The sequence below is a fragment of the Meles meles genome, chromosome 2 (genome assembly GCF_922984935.1).
Source record: "Meles meles chromosome 2, mMelMel3.1 paternal haplotype, whole genome shotgun sequence".
Taxonomy (NCBI): domain Eukaryota; kingdom Metazoa; phylum Chordata; class Mammalia; order Carnivora; family Mustelidae; genus Meles; species Meles meles.
In genome coordinates, this window is record NC_060067.1 from 144326501 (window position 1) to 144352500 (window position 26000).

Here is a 26000-nt window from a genome sequence, read left to right on the forward strand (position 1 = left end):
AAAACTGGACAGCTATGTGTAGAAGAATGAAACTTCACCATTCTCTTACACCATGCACAAAGATAAACTCGAAATGGATAAAAGACCTCAACGTGAGCCAAGAATCTATCAAAATCCAAGAGGACAACATAGGCAGTAACCTCTTTGACATTACCACAGCAACTTCAAGATGTGTCTCCAAAAACAAAGGAAACAAAAACGAAAAAGAACTTTTGGGACTTCATCAAGATCAAAAGTTTCTTCACAGCACAGGAAACAGTCAACAAAACAAAGAGGCAACCCATGGAATGGGAGAAGATATTTGCAAATGACAGTACAGACAAAGGGCTGATATCCAGGATCTATAAACTCCTCAAACTCAACACACACAAAACAGATAATCACGTCAAAAAATGGGCAGAAGACATGAACAGACACTTCTCCAAAGAAGACATACAAATGGCTAGCAGACACATGAAAAAATGCTCATCATCACTAGCCATCAGGGAGATTCAAATCAAAACCACATTGAGATATCACCTTACACCAGTTAGAATGGCCAAAATTAACAAGACAGTAAACAAGTATTAGAGAGGATATGGAGAAAGGGGAATGCTCTCACACTGTTGGTAGGAATGTAAGTTGGTGCAGCCACTTTGGAAAATAGTGTGGAGATTCCTTAAGAAATTAAATATAGTGCTACCCTATGACCCTGCAATTGCACTACTGGGTATTTACCCCAAAGATACAGATGTAGTGAAAAGAAGGGCCATCTGTATCCCAGTGTTCATAGCAGCAGTGACCACAGTCACCAAACTGTGGAAAGAGCCAACATGCCTTCAACAGATGAATGGATAAAGAAGATATGGTCCTTTTGTACAATGGAGTATAAATGCCTCCATCAGAAAGGATGAATACCCAACTTTTGTATCAACATGGATGGGACTGGAGGAGATTATGCTGAGTGAAATAAGTCAAGCAGAGAGAGTCAGTTATCTTACCGTTTCACTAGTGGAGCATAAGGAATAACATGTAGGACTTCGGGAATTGGAGAGGAGAAGTGAGTTGGGGGAAATTGGAGGGGAAGATGAACGATGAGAGACTGTGGACTCTGAGCAACAAACTGAGGGTTTTGTAGGGGAAGGGAGGTGGGGGTTGGGTGAACTTGGTGGTGGGTATTATGGAGGGCACGTATTGCATGGAGCACACGTATTGCATGGAGCACTGGGTGTGGTGCATAACAATGAATGCTGGAACACTGAAAAAATAAAGTTAAATAAAAAAAAGATTTTGTGTGTTTTTATATGCTTCGTTTCAGTGCTAGTAAAAGCGGAGTTGTCTGACTTTTAAACATTTGGTAGAATTTTGGTGTAATTACTATGCTGTAGACCTCAATTGCCATTTTACATTTCCCAAAATTTGCTGTATATCTCTATGTAGGTGTCTTCCTAATATTCATTTTGTCTAAAACATACATATATTACTTTCTCTTCTAGTTCTCTTTCTAGTTTTATTAACAGTGGTAAAATAGTATAGAAGTTGTAAAGTACTCTTTATTCTAGATAATTAAACACCGGTAAAAATTTCGAGTTGCTGGTACTGTTGAAGACGTAACATTTGAGGGAATAAAAAATTGATGTCATGCTCTCCTTTCATTTTTCAGTTTTGAAACTTATGTCAAATTTTCATTAATGCAGTACATAATATATCACTACATGTGAATTCATCTTTTCATATGATCAACAATATTCAGTTATTGCTTTAGTGTTCTGCAGCAAGCCATTTTCACAATATAGAATTAGTTTTAGATTTAAGTCAATATTGAAATGCTAGTCTGTGAAGATGCCTTTCAGTTAAGTATTTTATGAAAGAAGTTTTGTCATTATAATTGGTAAAATCAGCTGCATATAGTAATTTTCATGGATTGATTTCATTTTAACATTATGGCAGTTTAAGGCTCATTAATTCATTGGAAATTATATTCTCACTTCAAGCAATCATAAATAATATAAATTCATTGATTTTTTTTGTGCTGTCACTTTAATTTTTGATTAATTGGGTTGTAGTTGTGTAAAATGTATAAGCACTTCTACATATCTATAATCCAGATAACCCCAAATCTGTTTTTATTTGTTTGCTTAGATTATTATGAAAATTAAAAATAAAGTAGAATTCAGTACATCCCAGAAAGTTAAGTGGGGAAATCCTGATTTACAAAAAAATTTCATTTAGATCAATGGCTCTTTCTGGTTTTCTTAACTCATAAAAATTACACTGGAATATAATGTGTCAATAAAAGTTAGGGGACCAAGAACAGAAGAGACAATGTAATGAAAACAGTAGTATAAATTAAAAAAAAAAAAAATTCTTCACTATCTTTCCTCTTACCATACCTCCCAAGGTAATGGTTTGGCACATAACTTTTTAGTTGCTCTACTGTAAATGTATACTTTATATATATTTTTGTATATATATTTCACATATCATATATATTCAACCAAAAATGGGATTATAATATGTTAGGTGTTATTTTGTGTCAGTACTTCTCACATTTTCATTGTATGAACTTTTTTGTATGAACTTTTTTGAGTATGAACTTTTTTGAGAATATGACCTTTAGAAATTCAAACAAATATAACCGTAACATTTTACATATAATTTGGGTAGGAGTACAGATTCTGGTTTGAGAATGTCTTATGTAAGGGTCTGTGTGGTTTGCATACATCACTTCTCTTATAGAAGTCATGTAATGGGGATAGAGGCCACCTCACTGCTATTTCTCTTTGATATAGATACTGCATTTTAAAATTGTAGATAATGTTATCTTCTCAGATACCTTGTGAGAGTTACTTATATCCATTAAAAATGTTTTGAAATTATTTGTATCTTCTGAGGGAAACAAACATTAGGTATTGACCTGTAATGGGCTCTGTTTCTTATTTTTGTTTCAATTCCTAGCATGGGCTTTGAACATGGGAAGCATTCAATAAAGCATTGCTAAATGAATGAAAGTATCAACTGCTACATGATAGAATATAAGATTCATGAAGATTTTCATGTTTAGTTAGCAAAGTCTGGGGATTTAGTCTTTTCCTGTGAGATCCTAGATTATTTTAGATTAGTAAAATATTCTGTTCCTATTTTAGAAGCATAACAAAAAGTAGTAATTCTTTTGTTGCTTATAGATTTAAACTTTTTTCTCTCTAGTTTTATTGAGGTATGGTTGTCAAATATTGTGTATATCTAAAGTGCATAACATTGATGTTTTGATATATGTATACATTGTGAAATAAGTACCACAGTCAAGTAAATTAACATATACATCACCTCACATAGTTACCATTGTGTGTGTGTGTGTGTGTGTGGTGAGAAAACTTAAGATTTCAAATTTGCAAAATAAATTATTGTTAATTATAGTCACCATGCTGTACATTGGATATCAAGAACTTACTCATTTCATAACTAAAACTTTGTACTCTTTCATTAATATCTTTCCTTTTCCTCCACTCCCTAGCCTTTGGTTACTACCATTCTACTACCTTAGTGTGAGCTCTATTTTTGTTTTTTGATTCCACATATAAGTGAAATCATGCAGTATTTGTCATTCTGTGTTTGGTTTATTTCAGGTAGGATAATGTCTCTCAGGTTAATCCATGTTGTCTTAAGTAACAGGATTTACTTTTTTTAAAGCCTGAATAATATTCCATTCTATGTATATGTGTGTGTATGTTTATATGTATGTGTATACGTGTATATATGTAGGAGTGTGTGTGTGTAATTTATCCAACTGCTAGTAGATACTTAGAATGTTTCTAATATCTTGGCATTTGAAATAATGCTGCAGTGAAATGTATTTTAGAGATAGAAATTTATTTCTTTTGGATATAAAGAAGTGGGATTACTGAATCATAAGGTAGTTCTATTTTTAATTTTTTGAGGAACTTCCATAATGTTTTCCACAGTGGTGAATTGGTTTACATTTCACTAACGGTGCACAACAGTTCCCTTTTCTTCACATCCTTCCAAACACTTAATATCTCTTGTCTTCTTGACGATAGCCATTCTAACGAGTATGATGTGAAATCTCATTCTGGTTTTGATTTGCATTTTCCTGTTGATTAGTGATGGTGACTGAGCATCTTATCATGCACATCTTGGCCACTCATACATGTTCTTTGGAAGATTATGTATTTAGATCCTTTGCCCATTTGTAAAAATCAAATTATTTTTCTGCTATTGAATTTGGATAGTAACTCCTTATTGGGTATTTGGTTTGCATATATTTTCTCCCATTCTGTGGATTGCCTTTTCATTTTGTTTATTGTTTGCTTTGTAGAAAGCTTTTAGTTTGATATGGTCCTACTCGCTTGTTACTGCTTTTGTTGCCTATGCTTTTGGTGTTAAATGTGAAAAATCATTGCCAAGATCTTTGTGAAAGAGCTTCTCCCCTATGTTTTCTTCAAGGAGTTTTATGCTTTCAGGTGTCCTTTTTAATTAATTCATTTTGAGTTGTTTTTTTATGTATGGTGTAAGACAAGGGTACCGTTTCATTCTTTTGCATGTGGATATTCAGTTTGCCGATGTTTTTGTGACTAGCATTTAATGATGTATAAAGTCAGAAAATTTAAATCTCTGTAGTAATTATTTGCTGAACTTACAGTATGGTGGTTGTTATATATGAACTACAATACTTAAGTTTTCTAAGGGTTAAGACTTGCTTTTTGATTTGATAAGTAAAAAACTCCCTAAAAATCCTATGGTCAACTCTTTCTTTTGCTGAAAAGGTCTGTAGTTTTTAGCTTTTATTTTATGAGACTTAGAGTATTGATTTAAATATTTAATCACATATGGACTGTAAATTATTATGATGATCTGCAGTGTATGATAGAAAACATAGATTTGGGATATGTCAGAACTAGGATGCAGTTCTGGTTCAGCCACTAACTTACTATGTAATATATTGGACCAGATATTTAAATTCTCTGTAATATCGGGCTCTTTAAAGGTCATTAAGTATAACCCCAAATCTGGGGCTTATAATTTATTTGGTCCAGCCCCAAAGATGGGTACTAAATGGCAGTATTATTACAGTTTCACCTATGTAATAATCTTTAAATTTTCCTTCATTCACTTAATTTAAAAATAAATTTACAGTTGATCTTTGAACAACATGGATTTGAACTGTGTGGGTCCACTTAAATCCACTTTTGGATTTTAGGCGTTGAATTGTTTGAGTTCTTTATGTTTTAGATACTAACCCCTCATTGGACATATCATTTGCAAATAGATTCTCCCATTGAGTAGGTTGTCTTTTTGTTTTATCGTTGGTTTCTTTCTCAGTGCAAAAGCTTTCTCAACACAGGACCCGATCTCACAATGCTGAGCTGATGACCTCAGCTAAAATCAAGAGTCAGACACTTTACTGATTGAGCCACCCAAGTGCCTCTGTTTTTTCGAGCTTTTAAATTAAACCTGTAATAATGAGGCAATGCAAATATTTTTTCATTCAAACTCCTATTTATGCTTTCCTATTTGTCATCTTTCTGCTTCTTCTTTTAACTTTATCCTCCTTATTTTTGGCTTTTATTTAGCTCTCTCATCTTAAATGTTAGTGTGAGACTGATGGTCAAAGTTAATGATAACTTTTTTGAATCTAAGGATGGTACCATTCTATTTCCTGTGATGATTCTGCATTAATAGTGGTAAATGCACCCCATTGTCTTGCCACATTTCTTTTTTTAATTATTATTTTAAAATTATTTTTATTTACATATAATGTATTATTTGTCCCAGGGGAACAGGTCTGTGAATCATCAGGCTTACACATTTCCACAGCAGTCACCATAACACATACCCCCCAATGTCCACAACCCAACCACCTTATCCCTACACCCTCAACCCCCAGCAACCCTCGGTTTGTTCTGTGAGATTGAGTCTCGTATGGTTTGTCTCCCTCCCAATCCCATATTGTTTCATTTTTCCTTTCCCTACTCCCCACAACCCCCTGCCCTACCTCTCAAATTCCTCATATCAGAGATATTGTATGATAATTGTCTTTCTCTGATTGACTTATTTCGCTCAGTGTAATACCCTATAGTTCCATCCACATTGTTTCAAATGGCAGGATTTCATTTCTTTTGATGGCTGCATAGTATTCCATTGTATATATATACCACATCTTCTTTGTCCATTCATGTGCCGATGGACATCTAGTTTCTTTCTGTAGTTTGGCTATTGTAGACATTGGTGCTATAAACATTTGGGTACACATGCCCCTTCGGATCACTACATTTGTATCTTTAGGGTAAATACCCAGTAGTGCAATTGCTTGGTTGTAGGGTAGCTCTACTTTCAACTTTTTGAGGAACCTCCATGCTGTTTTCCAGAGTGGCTGCACCAGCTTGCATTGTAGTTTAAGAGTGATCCCCTTTCTCCATATCCTTGCCAACATCTGTCTTTTCCTGACTTGTTAATTTTAGCTGTTCTGACTGATGTGAGGTGGTATCTCAGTGTATTTTTGATTTGTATTTCCCTGATGCTGAGTGATGTGGAGCACTTCTTCATGTGTCTGTTGGCCATCTGGATGTCTTCTTTGCAGAAATGTCTGTTCATGTCTTCTGCCTATTTCTTGATTGGATTATTTGTTCTTTGGGTTTTGACTTTGAAAAGTTCTTTATAGATTTTTGGATACTAGCCCTTTATCTGATATGTTGTTTGCAAATATCTTCTCCCATTCTGTCAGTTGTCTTTTGGTTTTGTTGACTGTTTCCTTTGCTGTGCAAAAGCTTTTGATCTTGATGAAGTCTCAATATTTCATTTTTGTCCTTACTTCCCTTGCCTTTGGCGATATTTCTAGGAAGAATTTGCTGCAGCTGAGGTCAGAAAGGTTGCTGCCTGTGTTCTCCTCAAGGATTTTGATGGATTCCTTTCTCACATTGAGGTTCTTTTTGCATTTTGAGTCTATTTTCGTGTGTGGTGTAAGGGAATGGTCCAGTTTCATTTTTCTCCATGGCGTGGCTGTCCAATTTTCCCAACTCCATTTGTTGAAGAGACTGTCTTTTCTCCGTTGGACGTTCTTTCCTGCTTTGTCGAAGATTAGTTGACCATAGAGTTGAGGCTCTATTTCTGGGCTCTCTGTTCTGTTCCATTGATCTAGCCATATTTCTTTCTTTCTCTCTCTCTTTTTTTTAAAGATTTTATTTATTTATTTGATAGCGAGAGACTATAAGTAGGTAGAGAGGCAGGGAGAGAGAGAGGGAAGCGGGCTCCCTGCTGAGCAGAGAGGCCAATGTGGGACTTGATCCCAGGACCCTGAGATCATGATCTGAGCCAAAGGCAGCGGCTTAACCCACTGAGCCACCCAGGCACCCAGCCACATTTCTTTCTTGATGTATCCTTTGCATGATTAATTTTGTCATTTTGTGAAAAGATGGCTAATTAATATATCTTGAGGCATCATAGCTTAATAACAAAGCATTAGAATGATATATCTCACCTTAGATATGGCCTTTACATGCATTATAGTTTTGGGCAAATTTTTTAAAGCTCTTTATTTCTTCAAAAAGCCAGGAATAGGGAAATGGTAATCTTGACAATATATATAATTTTTAATTGTAGCTTTTGTATTATTTTCTTTGCCTGGGACAAGAATTTTGATAAATAATCATGAACATGATAAAATACTAGCATAATTAATTGCGGAGGATTATAGTCCTTGTAAATGTCCAAATCACTATATTGTAGAAACTTGCTGATTAGACCATGTGATTATTATTTTTTAAATTTTTATTTATTTGAGAGAAAGAGAGAGAGCATGAGAGGAGAGAGGTCAGCAGGAGAAGCAGAGTCCCTGCTGAGCAGGGCGCTGATGTGGGACACGATCCTGAGACTCCAGGATCACGACCTGAGCCGAAGGCAGTCACTGAACCAACTGAGCCACCCAGGCATCTGAGACCATGTGATTATTATGGGGCAATTAATATAGCTCTGACTTTCTAGTGAGATAACCTAGTCCCTTAACCTTGGCTCTGTCATTTACTAGCTATGTGAACTAAGGCACCAGTGCTTCATCTTAAAATCAGGATAGTAATCGTGCCTAATTATAGTAATTTTGTGATAAGTAGTTGGGATTTGATAAATGTAAAGCACCTATTACGATAAATTCATTTTAAGTGTATAACAAAATAGTGTTGTCAGTATTAAAGGGAGGGCATTTTTTCTATTCTAAGTAATCTCCAGGAATATCCAAGGAATGCTTACATGTCCCACAGTACATCTGGAGCTGTCACCTCTGCCATAAGGCCTTGATCCAGGCTACTGCTCTGTGGAGTCCTGAAAGTTACCTCTTACTATCATACAAGTGGCTATTCTAGGAAAGAGCTGCTGTTTCCTTATCCTTTTTTGCTCATTGTATGGGCATAGACTTTTCCTTTTCTCATTTATAAGCTTAGCAGTGATAGGAGCATATCACAGTGCAGAAACGGAAAATAAAACTCAGTAAAAGATATTGTATCTCCTAGAATTCACAGGCAGTGCTTCTGCTTAGGAAGTTTTCTCTTGACCTTTTCTTGATCTGACTGTCTAGCTTTGTCCCTTTGCCATCTTGCAATGGGCTGATTCAACTCTTCCACAGAGAGAGCTCCTTTGACAGTATTCCCTCTTCTTAGAGTAGTACAGGCGCACCTGCCTCCAGTCTTGGAGAGAAGAGAATATTGGTTGTTCTTCATTCTAAGGTTCTCCTTTTTTTACTTGAGGTTGATTGGTCATGTGAACATCACATTCCTTAAGGGAGATGCTCAACCTAGTTTAATATATATATTCTACATTATGTTCTGTACCTGAACTATGCAATCACATTTCTCAGTATATTTTCAGAGTCTGTGTATTCAGACTGAAATGCACTACTTTTAGAGGTTTTTATTTTTAAGATGTGTTTTCGCTTGTCTCACTTTCAATTTCAGTTTCGTGATAACGGCCAAATTAAATAGCTGGGTCACAACACTTTTTGCTCTCAGTTTTCTGTGGGAAAGTTTTGTATAGACCATATGCACACCTATATGTGGTATAAGTATACACATAAACATAATTTTTAAAAAAATCTTACATTTCATGGGGCACCTGGGTGGCTCAGATGGTTAAGTGTCTGCCTTCAGCTCAGGTCATGATCTCAGGGTCCTGGAATCGAGCCCCACATCTGGCTCCTTGCTCTGTCAGGAGTCTGCTTCCCCCTTCCCCCCTCCCCCCGTGTCTGCTGCTCCCTCTACTTGTGCTCTCTTTCTGTGTCAGATAAAGAAAATCTTTAAAAAAAATAGAAATAAAAATCTTACATTTTAGAGTAATTTGTGAAACTGAAGCAGTTATCATTTTTGGCACAAAGGAAGGCCACTTTAAGGCAATGTTTCTGCCATGGTTTGAAAATTTTAAATAATGCATCTTTAGCTTTTGATAAACAAAACAATATTGCTGGGAACTCTATTAAAGGTGGGAAGCTAGAAAAAAACAAAGGAACTATAGCATGGATATAACTATGAGCATAACTATGAGCAGCACTAATCAGTTTAAATCCAAAATGAAAAGCATTTTTTTTCATAACTTCCAGTATATTATAATATAAAATACAGTCTTGATAGAAGACTAGACCTCGTATTGCTATTGAAAAATCTCCTCTAAGAAAAGATCTGAATATATTTTTATGGATATATCAAGTCTCTGTTTAAGCTTTCAGTTTATATGTTCTGCTTGTCTTAACCATTGACCAAATCATGTGTTAGTGTAATTGCCTTTTTAAAAAATTTTTTTTCTTTATTTTTTTATAAACATATAATGTATTTTTATCCCCAGGATACAGGTCTGTGAATCACCAGGTTTACACACTTCACAGCACTCACCATAGCACATACCCTCCCCAATGTCCATAACCCCACCCCCCTCTCCTAAACCCCTCCCCCCAGCAACCATCAGTTTGTTTTGTGAGATTTAGAGTCTCTTATGGTTTGTCTCCCTCCCAATCCCATCTTGTTTCATTTATTCTTCTCCTATCCCCCTAACCCCCCATGATGCCTCTCCACTTCCTCATATCAGGGAGATCTATGATAGTTGTCTTTCTCCAATTGACTTATTTTGTTAAGCATATACCCTCTAGTTCCATCCACGTCGTCGCAAATGGCCAGATTTCATTTCTTTTGATGGCTGCATAGTATTCCATTGAATATATATACCACATCATCTTTGTCCATTCATCTGTTGATTGACATCTAGGTTCTTTCCATAGTTTGGCTATTGTGGACATTGTTGCTATAAACATGCCTCTTTGGATCACTATGTTTGTATCTTTAGGGTATATATCCAGTAGTGCAATTGCTGAGTCATAGGGTAGTTCTATTTTCAACATTTTGAGGAACCTCCATGCTGTTTAAAAATTGCCTTTTCTTAGTGTATTTTAAATTAAAGATAGAGAAGAAAATAAGCTAACTTCAAAGTCATTATAGTTCATTCATTTACGTATCACTTAAAAATTGTCCACATGAAATGAAATTAGAATTTGGCTTTTGTTATTTTGGGTTATTAGTGTGCAAAGTAAAGCTCTGAATATAAGATCAGTTATTTCATCATGAAAAGGAAGATGGCAGTTCTTGAGTCAATAAAAATAGTTTCCTTCAATTCATCTGTTATACTAGTGCTACTTAGATACGGTGTGCTGAGCATACTGTTTATAACTAGTCCACTAGTCCACAAAGAGATTGAGTATAGAAATTAAATAAATATTTGGAACTTTTGTAGCTTGAATATCTGGGTTTGTCAGAATATTTTTTGAAGTATCATTTTTTTATAAAAGTATAATAAAAAGTGGTTCTTTATTATAGATAACTTGATAGCAGTACCTAAAAGCCAGTTCATATCCAGTTGTGTCATTTTGAATTAGTCTATATTAGCAGTACGTTTGAAGAAAAACTTACAGGAGTCTAACAGTATTCAGCTAAGTGATACAGTTAGCAGTACTCAGCTAAGTAATATAATTAACTATATGTGAAATGAGTTATATAAACCGTTGGGGAAGAATTTTCTTTTAAGGAAATAGTAAAAATACATAGGCACCCAAGGTCTTTTAGGTTTCTTAGACCCAATTCTAAAGTGGAAGTGGGGGTCCACCCCTAAACCCAAGCACTTCTCAGATAGGAGGGTGTCCAAGAACTCAACCCAGATCTGACGTGACACTGTACCCAGAAATAGCATCAGATTAGACAGATTAAGGGTTCAGTTATATAAGACTGCTTCCCCCTCTCTACTTCATATCCAAGCCCCAGGCTGTTACCTGTGCTTCGGACTAACTGACTACATTTTGGAGGTTCCAAATGGCTCCATTTTAGGTTTGATTAATTTGTTAGAGTGGCTCACAGAACTTGGGGAACACTTACATATGTTTGCCAGTTTATTAAAGGATATAATAAAGGATATGAATCAATAGCCAGATGAAGAGATACGTAGGGTGAGGTCCTGAGCCAAGGAGCTTCAGTGCTTGTTAAGGTTGGATCCTCAAGCTTTGAAGCTCTCCAAAAGAGACCCAAAAGATGTACTTTTGGGTTTGTATGGAGGCTTCATTTTATAATCATGTTTGACTAAGTTATTGACCATTGGCTGATTCAATCTTCATTTCCTTTCCACTTCTAGGAAGTCAGGGGAGGGGTGGGAACTGAAAATTGAAAAAACTTTAATCACAGGGTTGGCTTTCCTGGCAGTCAGCCCCCACCCTCTGGTCAGGTCCAAAAGTCACCTCATTAACATAACAAAAGATACTTTAACAACTCTCAACATGTAAGAAATTAAAAGAATTTTAGGAGCTGCAAGCCAGGAACTGTGGATGAAGACCAAATATATATTGTAGTCATATGAATGACCAGATATACATGTCATACAAATTATAATATTGCACAAGGAAAATATAAGCAAGTGTATATTAGGGGATTTAAAAAGAGAGGGCTGTGTTAATTACATGTCTTATTCTGTTATTTTTAAAAAGTTACTTACTGGGACACTTGTGTGGTTCAGTCATTTGAGCATCAAACTCTTGGTTTCAGCTCAGGTCATGATCTCTTGGGGTCATAATATCAAACCCCATGTTGGGTTCCATAGAAGGCAGGGAGTCCACTTGAGATTCCCTCTCTTCCCTCTGTCCCCCCAGCCCTGCTTGTCTACTTTCTCTGTCTCTCTCAAATAAATAAATCTTTTAAAAAAAATAAAGAGGTATTTATTTGAGCTTATTCTCTTATTTTCATTGCCTCTTCATTTTGCTGTATTTTATATTTTCTATCTTAAGCCCTTCCTTCTTGGTGAACAGTTTACTTAGCCTTTCATTTCTCTATAAAACTCTCAGACTCTAAACAGTTCTTTCTTGTTCCTCCCAAATATACTATATATACCTTTTAGCAGTTCTCTCATATTGTAATTAAATTTAATCCCTTGTTTCTCAACTCCAATGAGATGCTGGAAGAAAGAACTGTTTGCTGTGTAATTTGTTCACTTCATGACTAAGCCTATAATAAATGTCAGGTGTTACTATATGCCTGGCAAGTTCTAATTGTTTCATGTCTATTTTTATTTGATCCTTCCCCAAAACATATCATGTTATATCCTTTTTTATATGAGGAGACTGAGGCACAGGGGTTTAAATAATTTGCCTGTGCATGAATGTGTCAGAGCTGGGATTTAAATTCAAGTTGTCTGGCTCTACAATCTGTGTTCTAAACAATAGTGTTAAGTATGTTTTTTATAAGAATGAATCGTTTTTTTGTCTTTTAATTTTTTTCATGTTTGTTCTTAAAGTATTTTAATTTGAAATTTAAGTTTACGTCTTAGCTCTTTGTAGTTAGTGTGTTTAATTGTGATTAGCCTAATATATGTGAGAGGCTCTAGTTTTGTATAACTTAAAAAAATCTATTAGGTAATTATGTTGAGCTAAAAGATGATAGAATTTGCTTAACATCATCTAGCTCTTGGGCAGATTAGCAAAAAGACTTTGAAACTCTCAATTTTTCTCTGTGTGTGTATATTTGTGTATAATTATATAATTTTTTGCAATGATATATTTTGTCTCATGTCATGATTTTTAAAAATGTAATTACTTGGGTTTAATCCTATCTGTTTAAATTCCATGTTAATTTTATTGAGCACAGGTAGTAACGATACTTTATTTACTTGCATATGATATATGCAGCCATTACATGAAATTAGTTTGTCTGTTTGTAAGGTATTTTGTTATTTACCTAACAATTTTGTGATTTTTTAATTGTGAATAACTCTAATGAGGTAATGAAATAAAATAATTGAATAAAAACAATACTGTGTGTGGGTTTGACACAGAAATGAAAACTGTAACCCTCTTAGTGTTGACTTGCTTTTACAAATAACATGTAAAAGCATTTTAAAACAAGTTTTTTATTATCAGAAGTCTAAATTAAAATATTTAAATTATTTTAAAATGTTGTTTGAAGACTGAAGTTTGTTGAGATATGAACCCAACACATTTTATCCAGTCCATTAAAACAATAAGAAATCATAGAGATATTTTGATAAGTGTTCTGCCTGTTGTAACCTTGAATGCTGTAATGGGGGGGGTGATGTTTCATTGGCTTAGGCTTTTTCGTGCTGAGAGGAATCAATACTTTGAGGCATTGGATGACAGAGGAATCACTTCAGAAGTAAAGGTGGCTGTCACACATTGTCTTTGGTTGACTTTCGTTTGCTGTTGAGGTTTTTAAGCTTTCATTTTTCTAAGTCTTTTTCAGGAGTCTTTGTAAGATTCCTGTGGATAACTTTTTTTTTTTTAACTATTAAACTATAAATCTGAGTTAAGGGATCAAATACAAAGACGTTCAAAAGTCAGATATTGAAAAGCTTCTTTACTTGTCCTTTAAGTCATTTTTCCCTTTTAGATGATTTCCAATGAGATAAGTAATTGATACTGTTAAGAGATTTGAGGGCAAATTGGGAATTAAGGTAGTATACACTTAAAGGTGTTTACCAGTAAGTATGTTTAGTTAACTAAAAATACAATACCATGAGAAAGTGTAGCCATGAGAAAGAAAGAAGGCAGAACTGGATCTCCTGATAAGGAATGATCTAATTTGGTTCCATTCATATGGGAACTATGTATTATTATTAATAGTGATTACCCCTGTAAAAAACAACTAGCCCGCCAGGGAGGAGGTGGAAGCAAGAACTTTCTTTTAATTTCATATGTCATTACTTTTTTATTTTTAAAAACAAGTGTATGTTTCTTAAAAAAAGTTTATATTCAAAATTTGTAAAACCAATACACTTAAGTTGCTTAATTAATATTAAATGCTTGTATAGTATTTTTTTAAGATTTTCACCTTGGGGCGCCTGGGTGGCTCAGTGGGTTAAAGCCTCTGTCTTCGGCTCAGGTCATGATCCCAGGGTCCTGGGATCGAGCCCCGCATTGGGCTCTCTGCTCAGCGGGGAGCCTGCTTCCCCCTCTCTCTCTGCCTGCCTCTCTGCCTACTTGTGATCTCTGTCTGTCAAATAAGTAAATAAAATCTTTAAAAAAAAAAAGATTTTAGTCTTGAACTTTTTAACTTATTTTTATTTCATAATAATATGCAGACTTAATGAAATTTGCTTCATAATCTGTTTCTCATAAAACATACTGAAACTTAACTGTAGAAACAGTGTGCATTTAACATTATTAATTTAGTTCCTTTTCTTGATACTGAAAATGCTTCTGAGAAGCAGTTTATGTGTGTTTATCCAGTCATAACCCCTTTTTGCCCTATTAAACTAAATACTGTTCTGATTTTATAGAATGACGTATTTACTTTTGTTTTCCACTCAATGCTTAAGTGTGTTTCCTTTTTCTTTTCTTTTTTTTTTTTTAGGTTCCTCTCTTTTTTATTTTTTATTTTAATTTTTTTTAAATTAACATATAATGTATTATTAGCCTCAGGGGTACAGGTCTGTGAATTGCCAGGTTTACACATTTCTCAGCACTCACCATAGCCTACCTTCCCCAGTGTCCATAACCCCACCACCCTCTCCCTAACCCCCTACTGCCAGCAACCCTCAGTTTGTTTTGTGAGATTTAGTCTCTTATGGTTTGTCTCCCTCCCAGTCCCATCTTGTTTCATTTATTCTTTATCAACCCCCCAAACCCCCCACGTTGCCTCTCCACTTCCTCATATCAGGGAGATCATATGATAGTTGTCTTTCTCCAATTGACTTATTTTGTTAAGCATAATACCCTCTAGTTCCATCCACGTCGTCGCAAATGGCCAGATTTCATTTCTTTTGATGGCTGCATAGTATTCCATTGAATATATATACCACATCTTCTTTGTCCATTCATCTGTTGATGGACATCTAGGTTCTTTCCATAGTTTGGCTATTGTAGACATTGCTGCTATAAACTTTCGGGGGCATGTGCCCCTTTGGATCACTGCGTTTGTATCTTTAGGGTAAATACCCAGTAGTGCAATTGCTGGGTCATAGGGTAGTTCTATTTTCAACATTTTGAGGAACCTCCATGCTGTTTTCCAGAGTGGCTGCACCAGCTTGCATTCCCACCAACAGTGTAGGAGGGTTCCCCTTTCTTCACATCCTCGCCAGCATCTGTCATTTCCTGACTTGTTAATTTTAGCCATTCTGACTGGTGTGAGGTGGTATCTCATTGTGGTTTTGATTTGCATTTCCCTGATGCCTAGTGATGTGAAGCACTTTTTCATGTGTCTGTTGGCCATCTGGATGTCTTCTTTGCAGAAATGTCTGTTCATGTCCTCTCTCCATTTCTTGATTGGATTATTCTTTGGGTGTTGAGTTTGCTAAGCTCTTAATAGATTTTGGATACTAGCCCTTTATCTGATGTGTCATTTGCAAATATCTTCTCCCATTCTGTCAGTTGTCTTTTGGTTTTGTTAACTGTTTCCTTAGCTGTGCAAAAGCTTTAGATCTTTTTTTTTTTTTTTTTTTTTTTTTTTTTTTTTTTAAAGATTTTATTTATTTATTTGACAGAGAGAGATCACAAGTAGACAGAGAGGTAGGCAGAGAGAGAGAGAGGGAAGCAGGCTCCCCGCTGAGCAGAGAGCCCGATGCGGGACTCGATCCCAGGACCCCGAGATCATGACCTGAGCCGAAGGCAGCGGCTTAACCCACTGAGCCACCCAGGCGCCCCAAAAGCTTTAGATCTTGATGAAGTCTGAATAGTTCACTTTTGCCCTTACTTCCTTGCCTCTGGCCATATTCCTAGGAAGAAGTTGCTGCGGTTGAGGTGGAAAAGGTTGCAACCTGTATTCTCCTCAAGGATTTTGATGGATTCTTTTCTCACATTGAGTTTCTTCATGCATTTTGAGTCTATTTTCGTGTGTGGTGTAAGGAAATGGTCCAGTTTCATTTTTCTGCATGTGGTTGTCCAGTTTTCCCAACATCATTTGTTTAAGAGACTGTCTTTTTTCCGTTGGACATTCTTTCCTGCTTTGTCGAAAATGAGTTGACCATAGAGTTGAGGGTCTATTTCTGGGCTCTCTATTCTGTTCCATTTATCTATGTGTCAGTTTTTGTGCCAGTACCATACTGTCTTGATGATAACAGCTTTGTAATAGAGCTTGAAGTCTGGAATTGTGATCCCACCAACTTTGGGTTTCTAAGTGTGTATCTTTTAGTAATGTAATTTTTTAAACAATTTTTGAACTTGATATAAATGGAATCATAAAGTATGTGTTTAGATCTGACATTAGTCAACATTATTTTTGTGAAATTTGTTCAGTTTCTTACATTTTTCCTATTTTATTTTCAGTGCTATATGCCATACTTTACATGAATGGATGATAGTTTTTCATAGTCTCTCTACTGTTGATAGGTTGTTTCCAGTTTTTAATTGTAATGAATAGTGTGATTATGACAATTTTCAAGTCCTTTGGTGTACATGCTTATGCATTTCTGTAGGGTACACTTACTTGACTGTATTTATCTTTTTAATTTTAATAGATATTGCTGTAGTGTCTTCCAGAGGTGTGTGTCAATATCAAAATGTAGCTATTTCCATACTGCAAGTTGTCATAAAAAATTGACAAGTACTTTTTATTTTAGTATTTTAGTAGTTGTGTAGAGGTAACCTCATTGTGTTCTTATTTGGATTTTATTTACAGATGAAGCTGTATATCTTTTCTCCTGCTTGTTATATTTATGTTTTTTTAAGGTTTTTTTTTTTTTGATACCTGTTTGTCTCTTACCTAGTTAGTTCCTTATTGGTTACCTGTTTTTTCTTTATTGATTTGTGGAGGATATTGACCTATTTGATAGATGTGCAGATTTTTTTAATATGGATATTTTAACTACTTTCTTCACTGTCATTACCTTGCCTATTTACTTTTTAAAACTTTCTTAAATAAATATTAAAATTATTAAATATTACTAAATATTAAAATTATTAAATATTATTAAAATATAGTTTGTATATAATAAGACATTCCTTTTAGATATATAGTTTAATGAGTTTTGACAGGTGTATATACTTGTATAACTGTCATAGTCAAGTCACAGAAAATTTCTGTCATCTCAAAGAATTCCCTTGTGATTCACTGTGGTCAGCTCCTCTTCACATACGTACGCCCCACCTCTACTACTGCTCATCTGGTTTTTGTTATTGGAGATGGTTTTACATACTCTACAACTTTGTATAAGTGTTATAGTAGGTACCGTAATGTCTGGATTCTTTTGGTCACCGTATAATTTTTGATATTCATCCACTTGTGTATATCATTCATTTGTTTCTTTTTATTACCGAATAGTATTACTTTATCCATTCATGGATAGGTGGATATTAGATCATTTCCAGTGTCTGGCTCTTAAAGCACTATGGGAATTTTCATGCAATATCGTTTTGTGAAAATGTTTTCTTCATTTTGAGGAAATACATAGGAGTGGAATTGCTAGGTGGTGTTGTAAGTATATTTTTAAACTTGCAAGAAACTGCCAAACTATTTTCTAAAGTAGTTGTGGATTTTTCACTCTAACCAGCTGGATATCATTTGCTCCACATTTTTGCCAATATTTGATATTGTCTGCCTTTTAACTTTTGCCCTTCTACTGGGTATATAGTGATAGTTTATTGTGGTCTTTATTTGAATTTCCCTGTTGACTAAGCATCCTCTCATGTACTTATTAGTCATTTGTATATCTTTTGTGAAGTGTCTGTTCAAATCCCTTGCCCATTATTTTAAATTGGCTTCTTTGCCTTATTAATTCATGAGAGTTCTTCATATGTCTTGTAGGAAAATTGTTAACTAGATGTATAGTGAATATTTTGTCCCATCTTGTGGCTTATCTTTTCATTTTCTAAATAGTATCTTTTAAAGACAAGATTTTATAAATTTTGGTATAGTTTAATAGATTCTTTATGGTTATGAATTTCTTTTATGGTTCTTTTTATGTCTAAGAATTTCAGTGTGAGAATTTTCTGCCTACCCCAGGGTCATAAGATTTTCTGCTATATTTTCTTCTTGAAGTGTTACATTGTTTATATCTAGATCTTCAGTTCATTTTGAATTAAACATTTTGTTTATGGTGTGAAGGTTAGACAAGTTTCTTTCTTTCTTTTTTTTTTTTTCCTGTGAGTGGCCAGATATTTTAGTGTCAGTTGTCAAGAAGTTATTCCTTCTTCATTTAACAACTTAAACTCTTCTTAGTTTCACATTTTATAACATTATACAAACAATTCTACAGTTTTCTTTTTCTTAGGTAAAACTGTTTTGTCATTAATTGTTTTCTTTTTGTATAAGTATACATGTGTTTGAGAATCAGCTTGTTGGTATCCATAAGAAAGGCTGCGAAATTTTAATTTTTTATTTATTTTTGTTTTTCATTATTTTTTAAGTAGGCTCCATGTCCAGTGTGGAGCCCAACACAGAGCTTGAACTACAACTCTGAGATCAGGACCTGAGCTGAGATCAAGAGTCAAATGCTTAACTGGCTGAGCCACGCAGGCACCCCAAGGCTTTTAATCTTTTAATTAAGATTGTGTTGAATCTATAAAATCCGTTTGAAGAGAGAAGGTGTTTTGACAATATGGGGTTTTAAAATCTATAAACATTGCCTATTTCTCCACTTACTTAGTTTTCTTTAATTTTTGTTAGCAATGTTTTATAAAAGTTTCATTGTATAGCTTTGTATATTTTTAAAATTTATTTTATATTTTAATGCTATTGTAAATAGTATTGTTTTCATTTTCTAGTTCGTTATTGTCAGTATGTAGACATATAATTTTTAATATATTGACCTTATATCCAAGAAACCCATCAACTTACAAGTCTTAGTAGTTTTTCCAGAACCTTTAGGGGTATTACATACATGAATGTCTTTGCAAATAAATATGTTATTCCTTCTATTCCAAACCATCTTTTTATTTCTTTTTTTTTTAAGATTATTTATTTATTTATTTGACAGAGGGAGAGAGAGAGAGATCACAAGTAAACAGAGAGGCAGGCAGAGGGAGAGGGGGAAGCAAGCTTCCTGCCAAGCAAAGAGCCTGATGCGGTGCTTGATCCCAGGACTCTTGAGATCATGACCTGAGCTGAAGGCAGAGGCTTAACCCACTGAGTCACCAAGGCACCCTTTTTCTTTTCTTTATCTCTTTTTTGAACTGGTTAGGACCCTGTTACAGTATTGAGTGGAAGTCATGAGAGAGGGGACATCATTGTTTTATCCACAATTTTAACTGAATGATCTTCATAGATGTACTTGCTGAGGTTTAAAAAGTCTCGTGCTCCATGTCACTCGGCATCAGGGAAATACAAATCAAAACCACAATGAGATATCACCTCACACCAGTCAGAATGGCTAAAATTAACAAGTCAGGAAATGACAGATGCTGGCGAGGATGTGGAGAAAGGGGAACCCTCCTCCACTGTTGGTGGGAATGCAAGCTGGTGCAACCACTCTGGAAAACAGCATGGAGGTTCCTCAAAATGTTGAAAATAGAACTACCCTATGACCCAGCAATTGCACTACTGGGTATTTACCCTAAAGATACAAACATAGTGATCCGAAGGGGCACGTGTACCCGAATGTTTATAGCAGCAATGTCTACAATAGCCAGACTATGGAAAGAACCTAGATGTCCATCAACAGATGAATGGATAAAGAAGAGGTGGTATATATACACAATGGAATACTATGCAGCCATCAAAAGAAATGAAATCTTGCCATTTGCGACGACGTGGATGGAACTAGAGCGTATCATGCTTAGTGAAATAAGTCAATCGGAGAAAGACAACTATCATATGATCTCCCTGATATGAGGACATGGAGAAGCAACATGGGGGGGTAGGGGGATAGGAGAAGAATAAATGAAACAAGATGGGATTGGGAGGGAGACAAACCATAAATGACTCTTAATCTCACAAAACAAACTGGGGGTTGCTGGGGGGAGGTGGGATTGGGAGAGGGGGAGCGGGCTATGGACATTGGGGATGGGAGGCGAACCATAAGAGACTATGGACTCTGAAAAACAACCTGAGGGTTTTGAAGGGTCAGGGGTGGGAGGTTGGGGGAACAGGTGGTGGGTAATGGGGAGGGCACATTTTGCATGGAGCACTGGGTGTTGTGCAAAAAGAATGAATACTGTTACGCTGAAAAAATAAATAAAATGGAAAAAAAAACAAACAAACTGGGGGTTGCTGGGGGGAGGTGGGATTGGGAGAGGGGGAGCGGGCTATGGACATTGGGGATGGGAGGCGAACCATAAGAGACTATGGACTCTGAAAAACAACCTGAGGGTTTTGAAGGGTCAGGGGTAGGAGGTTGGGGCAACCTGAGGGTTTTGAAGGGTCAGGGTGGGAGGTTGGGGGAACAGGTGGTGGGTAATGGGGAGGGCACGTTTTGCATGGAGCACTGGGTGTTGTGCAAAAAGAATGAATACTGTTACGCTGAAAAAATAAATAAAATGGGGAAAAAAAAGTCTCTTTTTATTACTAGTTTGGGGAGTGTCTTTTTGTTTGTTTTTTAAAAATCATAAAATGCTTCTGAGTGTTGTAAAATGTTTAAAAAATATTGAGATTATATGTTTTTCTCCCTTTTTTGTTGTATGATGACTTATACTGATTGATATTCAAATATTAAATCAACCTTGCATTCCATGGATAAACTCTTCTTCATCATGATCTAAACTTTATTTTGTGTGTAGCTGAATGCTAATGTTTTGTTATGGATTTTGTGTTTATTTACACAAATTAATTTTTAGTTTTCTATTCCTGTAATAGAAATTGCATTGTATTCCTTAGCTTCTACCATATGAAAAGAGTTTAAGATTTTTATTATTTCTTCCTTATTTAATGTTTTATAATATATAAATGTGTACACGTAAAATGCATACATGCAAAGCTATACATTTTTCTTTCAATTTGTCTCACCCAGTTGCCACAAATTTTTGTAATTTTGCTTGTGATTTTATGTTTGATCCATAAGTTATTTGGAGTTGAACTGCTTAATTTTCAGTTATTTTGGAACTTTTTAGATTTTTTGTAAAGATTTTATTTATTTATTTGACAGTGAAAGAGGGAACACAAGCAGGGGGAGTGGGAGGGGGAGAAGCAGGTTTCCCACCAAGCAGGGAGCCCCATGTAGGGCTCAATCCCAGGACCCTGGGATCGTGACCTGAGCTGAAGGCAGACGCTTAACAACTGAGTCACCGGGGCGCCCCTAGAAATTTTTTTTATTCTGTGTATTCTGCTGAAGAATCAAGAGGACCCTTATTTGTATTTCTGTCTTTCTCAATAACTTCTCTAGTAGTTTGTCCTTTAAGTTTCTAACTTACCTTCTCAATAGACACCATTAAATTGGTTTCACATACAAAGGCTATAGGAGAAATATATTTCCTAAGTCTTGAAAATGTCTCAAGGATAGATGGGGAATAGCATAAAATCTGAGGGTATCTGGAATATAGGATACATAGGAAGGCATAAAGATAATATACCACACTGCTGAATTATAGAAGGACACATGGTCTTAGCTCGTAAAATTTGGTTCTAATTGTTCATTATTTTAGGTAATCACATACTTTTTAAGGGTAGGGTATATACCTGTATCTGTGAAATGTCAAATTCTTCTTGAAGTAGTTCTGGGACTGTGAGAAAGCAATTATAAGATTATTTCAAGAACTGAACTGCGAACTAATGATAATGTTTTAGGGCAGTGGTAAGAGTGATAAGTGGTAAGAGGTAAATGAGTTTTGTTGAAATGATGAGATATGAAGAGAAGGAAAATTGAGAAGTCACAAATGACAGAAGTATAATAGCATGTTTGGGATAAAGATGGTAATTATATTTTTGTATATTTTGAGTTTTAGGTGCTTATTAAATAATTGGAGATTATCCTACAGGTAGACATACGGCCCGAGAGTTCAGGGAAACAGCTAGGGCAGATATGAAAAATTTAAAAGATCTAAATTAATAATAGGTGATGTGTGAGTGAATGATAATGCCAAGGAACATTTGGCAAAACCTTAAGGAAATGCCAGTATTTCATAATGAGGAATAATAAAGGACAAAGTTTGACCATCAAGAAGTAAGCGATGACAAGAGGGTACTAGAGGAATCTGCTTCATTTTAAATTCATTCCTCTGAGCTTTCATGGAAAGGACAAACAATAAAGTTCGGTAGAGATTAACATCTGGAGGGAAAGACCAAATATGATACTGTTTTATGTATTCATTTACATTTAAAGAGCTGGAATAGTCACTTGAATTATAAATGGCCGGTCTAAATTGTTTCTGTCTTCAGTTACCACTTTATCTGCAAGTAAGTGAATTTCTTTTAAGATGTAGGTTTGTCTTATATTTATTAATTCTATGGTAGTGTCTTAAATTTCTTAAGTAATAATCAAATATATTCGAGTTGTTAGTTCCCAAGATGCCTACTTCTTTTCTTTTTAGATTCTGATATTTTTTTTAAGTTTCAAATATTTTTGTGGTCATTATTGTGATGTGATCTAGTTTATGTGTTACTTAAAATAGGAAAACACAAAAGTTGATGTAAAGTAAAACGGAGTGAAAATATTAGACTTGGCCCTTGATTTTATTGATAGATGATTAGGATTTCTTGGGGCACCTCCACTCGACATTCGGCCACAAGCACATACACATACACATATTGCAAATATATACTCCACCAATTAAGTAACATGCATTTGATCTTGGAGCAAATATTTTTCATCTCTTGTTCACTTTGAATGATAGGTCTTACAAAGAATATAGTATTGGTTTTTAATAAGAACATGTTCAATTACATTTTAAAGATATTTTTAAAAATAGATACAAGTTCATTATATCTTTACAAAACATTCTTGTTTGGTTTCCTTTTATCATGTTTTAAGGTCAGAATGTGACTCTAATGTTCCACAATGAGACAGAGATTGATAATCGGGAAAGAATAGCCCTTTAATGTGATTTATATCTATAGATTTTATGTCAGATATGAAAAGTTGCTATTTAAATTGTAAAGGAGGATCCATTAAAGAACACTTTCAGCCATTTTACTATTTAGCGTACTTTGGACTCTTCTGTTTAGAATTATGTCTTTTCAATCTAAGTTTAATGACTTACCAAATGTTTACAAAGTAAATTTGATAGTTAAATTTGTGTAATATTAATAAAGAAAAAATGAGTTCATTCAATAATTTTTTTTTGCTACTTTTAGTCCTGTTTAATATGAATGTGTATGGTGTTGGGGCAATATGGATTCCATTAATTTTCTAATTTTCATCAATAATTTTAATTTCCTCTTACCAGTAATGTTAGACAAGACAGATTATGGATATAGTGCCTTTCCCTAAGTCAGTTTGTCACTGTGGGTGTGATTATTACCCTTCTTGGTATAGAACATTCTTCCTCTAAGTCACTTTGCCTGGAGTGCTTTGTAGCCCCCTTCTTGCCACATTACTTGGTAATGTGGACCCCTGAATCTTCATATGATTGGCTTCTTCCAATTATTTAGGTCTGCTTAAAAACCACCTTTGAGTGTGTCTTATGATGACTTCAGAGAAATAAATTCTTGTGGGATTGTTATACCGAGGGTAGTAGATCACTAAATCTCAGTCAGTTCAGTTAATGAGGGATATAAAAATAATTTTAAAGTTTTGGTTGGTTCATATCCCATTAGAAAGAATTTCCTGGTGTGTTGTAAGTTTTTTCCCATATTTTTATAGTATTAATAGATGTTTCTTTTTTCCTATCCAAGTCACTGTGTGCCCAGTATTCAGCAGACAAACGAGAAGATGAGAAGATGTGTGATCATCTGATAAGAGCAGCTAAATATCGGGACCATGTGACAGCAACTCAACTCATCCAGAAAATTATCAACATTCTCACAGACAAGCATGGAGCCTGGGGAAATTCTGCAGTGAGGTAAAGGGAAACCTTTAGGATTTGGGCACTGATTTTCTACAGAAGGCTTAGGTTTAGATAAATAGCTCTGGGTATGATCAAGGCCAGATGAAGAACAGAGTAATTTAATTTTGTACTTTATCATATACCATGAATGAAGGGTAGAAGAAGGGGGTAGGAGAAAATTAGTGTGGGTACAGTTAGGGATCTTTATCGATGTTTTAGTTCCCTCAACTACTTCTTGTTTGTTTATTTGTTTTAAAATTTTATTTATTTATTTGACAGACAGAGATCACAAGTAGGCAGAGAGGCAGGCAGATAGAGAGGAGGAAGCAGGCTCCCTGCTGAGCAGAGAGCCCGATGTGGGGCTCCATCCCAGGACCCTGGGATCATGCCCTGAGCTGAAGGCAGAGGCTTTAACCCACTGAGCCACCCAGGCGCCCACCCTCAACTACTGCTGAAGGAGTATTTATTCATATTCTTTTCGAAGTTAACTTTTAAGGGAAATAGTTAATATAAGCTATTTTATTAGCTAAACTTATATCTGAATTTGTACAAATACAATATTTTAAGAAAACCTTCTCTATTTTGCACTTCTGAGTTTACAACACATACATTTGAAAACATTACTATGTGTTCTTTTGAACTGCCTTGCAAATTTTAAGACTATGATAATAAAAATGGTTAAATGCCTTCTTTAAAATTCTATTAATTATATCTTCCTTCATTTTAGATTCTCAAAGTGAACATGCTGTACTTTATTTTAATTTCTAGAAATAAATTACCTTCTAAAGGAACTTGGACAAATTAGAAAATTCTAATATTTCTTAGAATATTCTGTGCTACAAATCTTTGAAACATGTTTGGGGACACCTGGCTGGCTCACTTGGTTGAGCACCCCATTCTTGATTTCAGCTCAAGTCACAATCTCAGGATCATGAGTTTGGACCCAGCATCAGGCTCCCTGCTCAGTGGGGTGTCTGCTTGAGATTCTCTCTCTCCCCTTCCCCCACTGCCCCTCCACACCCAACTCACTCACTCTCTCTCTCTCAAAAAAATAAATCTTAAAAAAAGTATTTGTCTCATTTAAGTAATGTTAATGAAAAATATTTTAATCCCACATTTCTACATAACTTTTTCTACAAGACAACAAAAAATGAAAATAGTAAATTATATATTATGTATAGGTATAACTGGTTTCCACTTGTGTTTTATGTAGCTTATATGTCTAACACACTAAGTCTAGTTTTAGAAATTTTCCAGTAAATAGAAAATATTTTTAATTTTTGTAAGTCGAACTTTAAACTGAGTAGAAATCTGCTTGTTACGGGATATTTTTGTTTTGAGTGCCACTGTACACTAACATAAAACAGCTATATCTTGTGCTTATTATAAAGAATACTTAAAATGAATTACATGTCTGGACATAGCATTTTTGGTGTTTAGAAGAAGGAATGCAGGTCAGGACTTGAGGGCAAGAGGACTGAATAAAGGCAGGAATAGTGTTTGTTTAATTCTATTCCAGTGATCTCAGCTGCAAGAGCATCATGGAAATGACATGGATTCCTGGCTCAGAGGTTTGGGTGCCTTATCTTACAACATGTAAAAGCCTATGGGTGTGTGTTTGGTGCGGGGTGCC

At 35.1% G+C, this 26000-nt stretch overlaps 1 protein-coding gene across 7 annotated transcripts in view; it reads left to right on the forward strand.

The window, feature by feature from the left end:
- Positions 1-26000, forward strand: part of LRBA (LPS responsive beige-like anchor protein) — a 759801-nt gene that overhangs the window by 355757 nt on the left and 378044 nt on the right. For all 7 annotated transcript variants that reach the window (XM_045989499.1, XM_045989508.1, XM_045989525.1 and 4 more), the window contains exon 37: positions 24216-24382. In XM_045989499.1, the coding sequence (XP_045845455.1) occupies positions 24216-24382 (167 nt within the window). The remainder of the gene's footprint in view (positions 1-24215; positions 24383-26000) is intronic.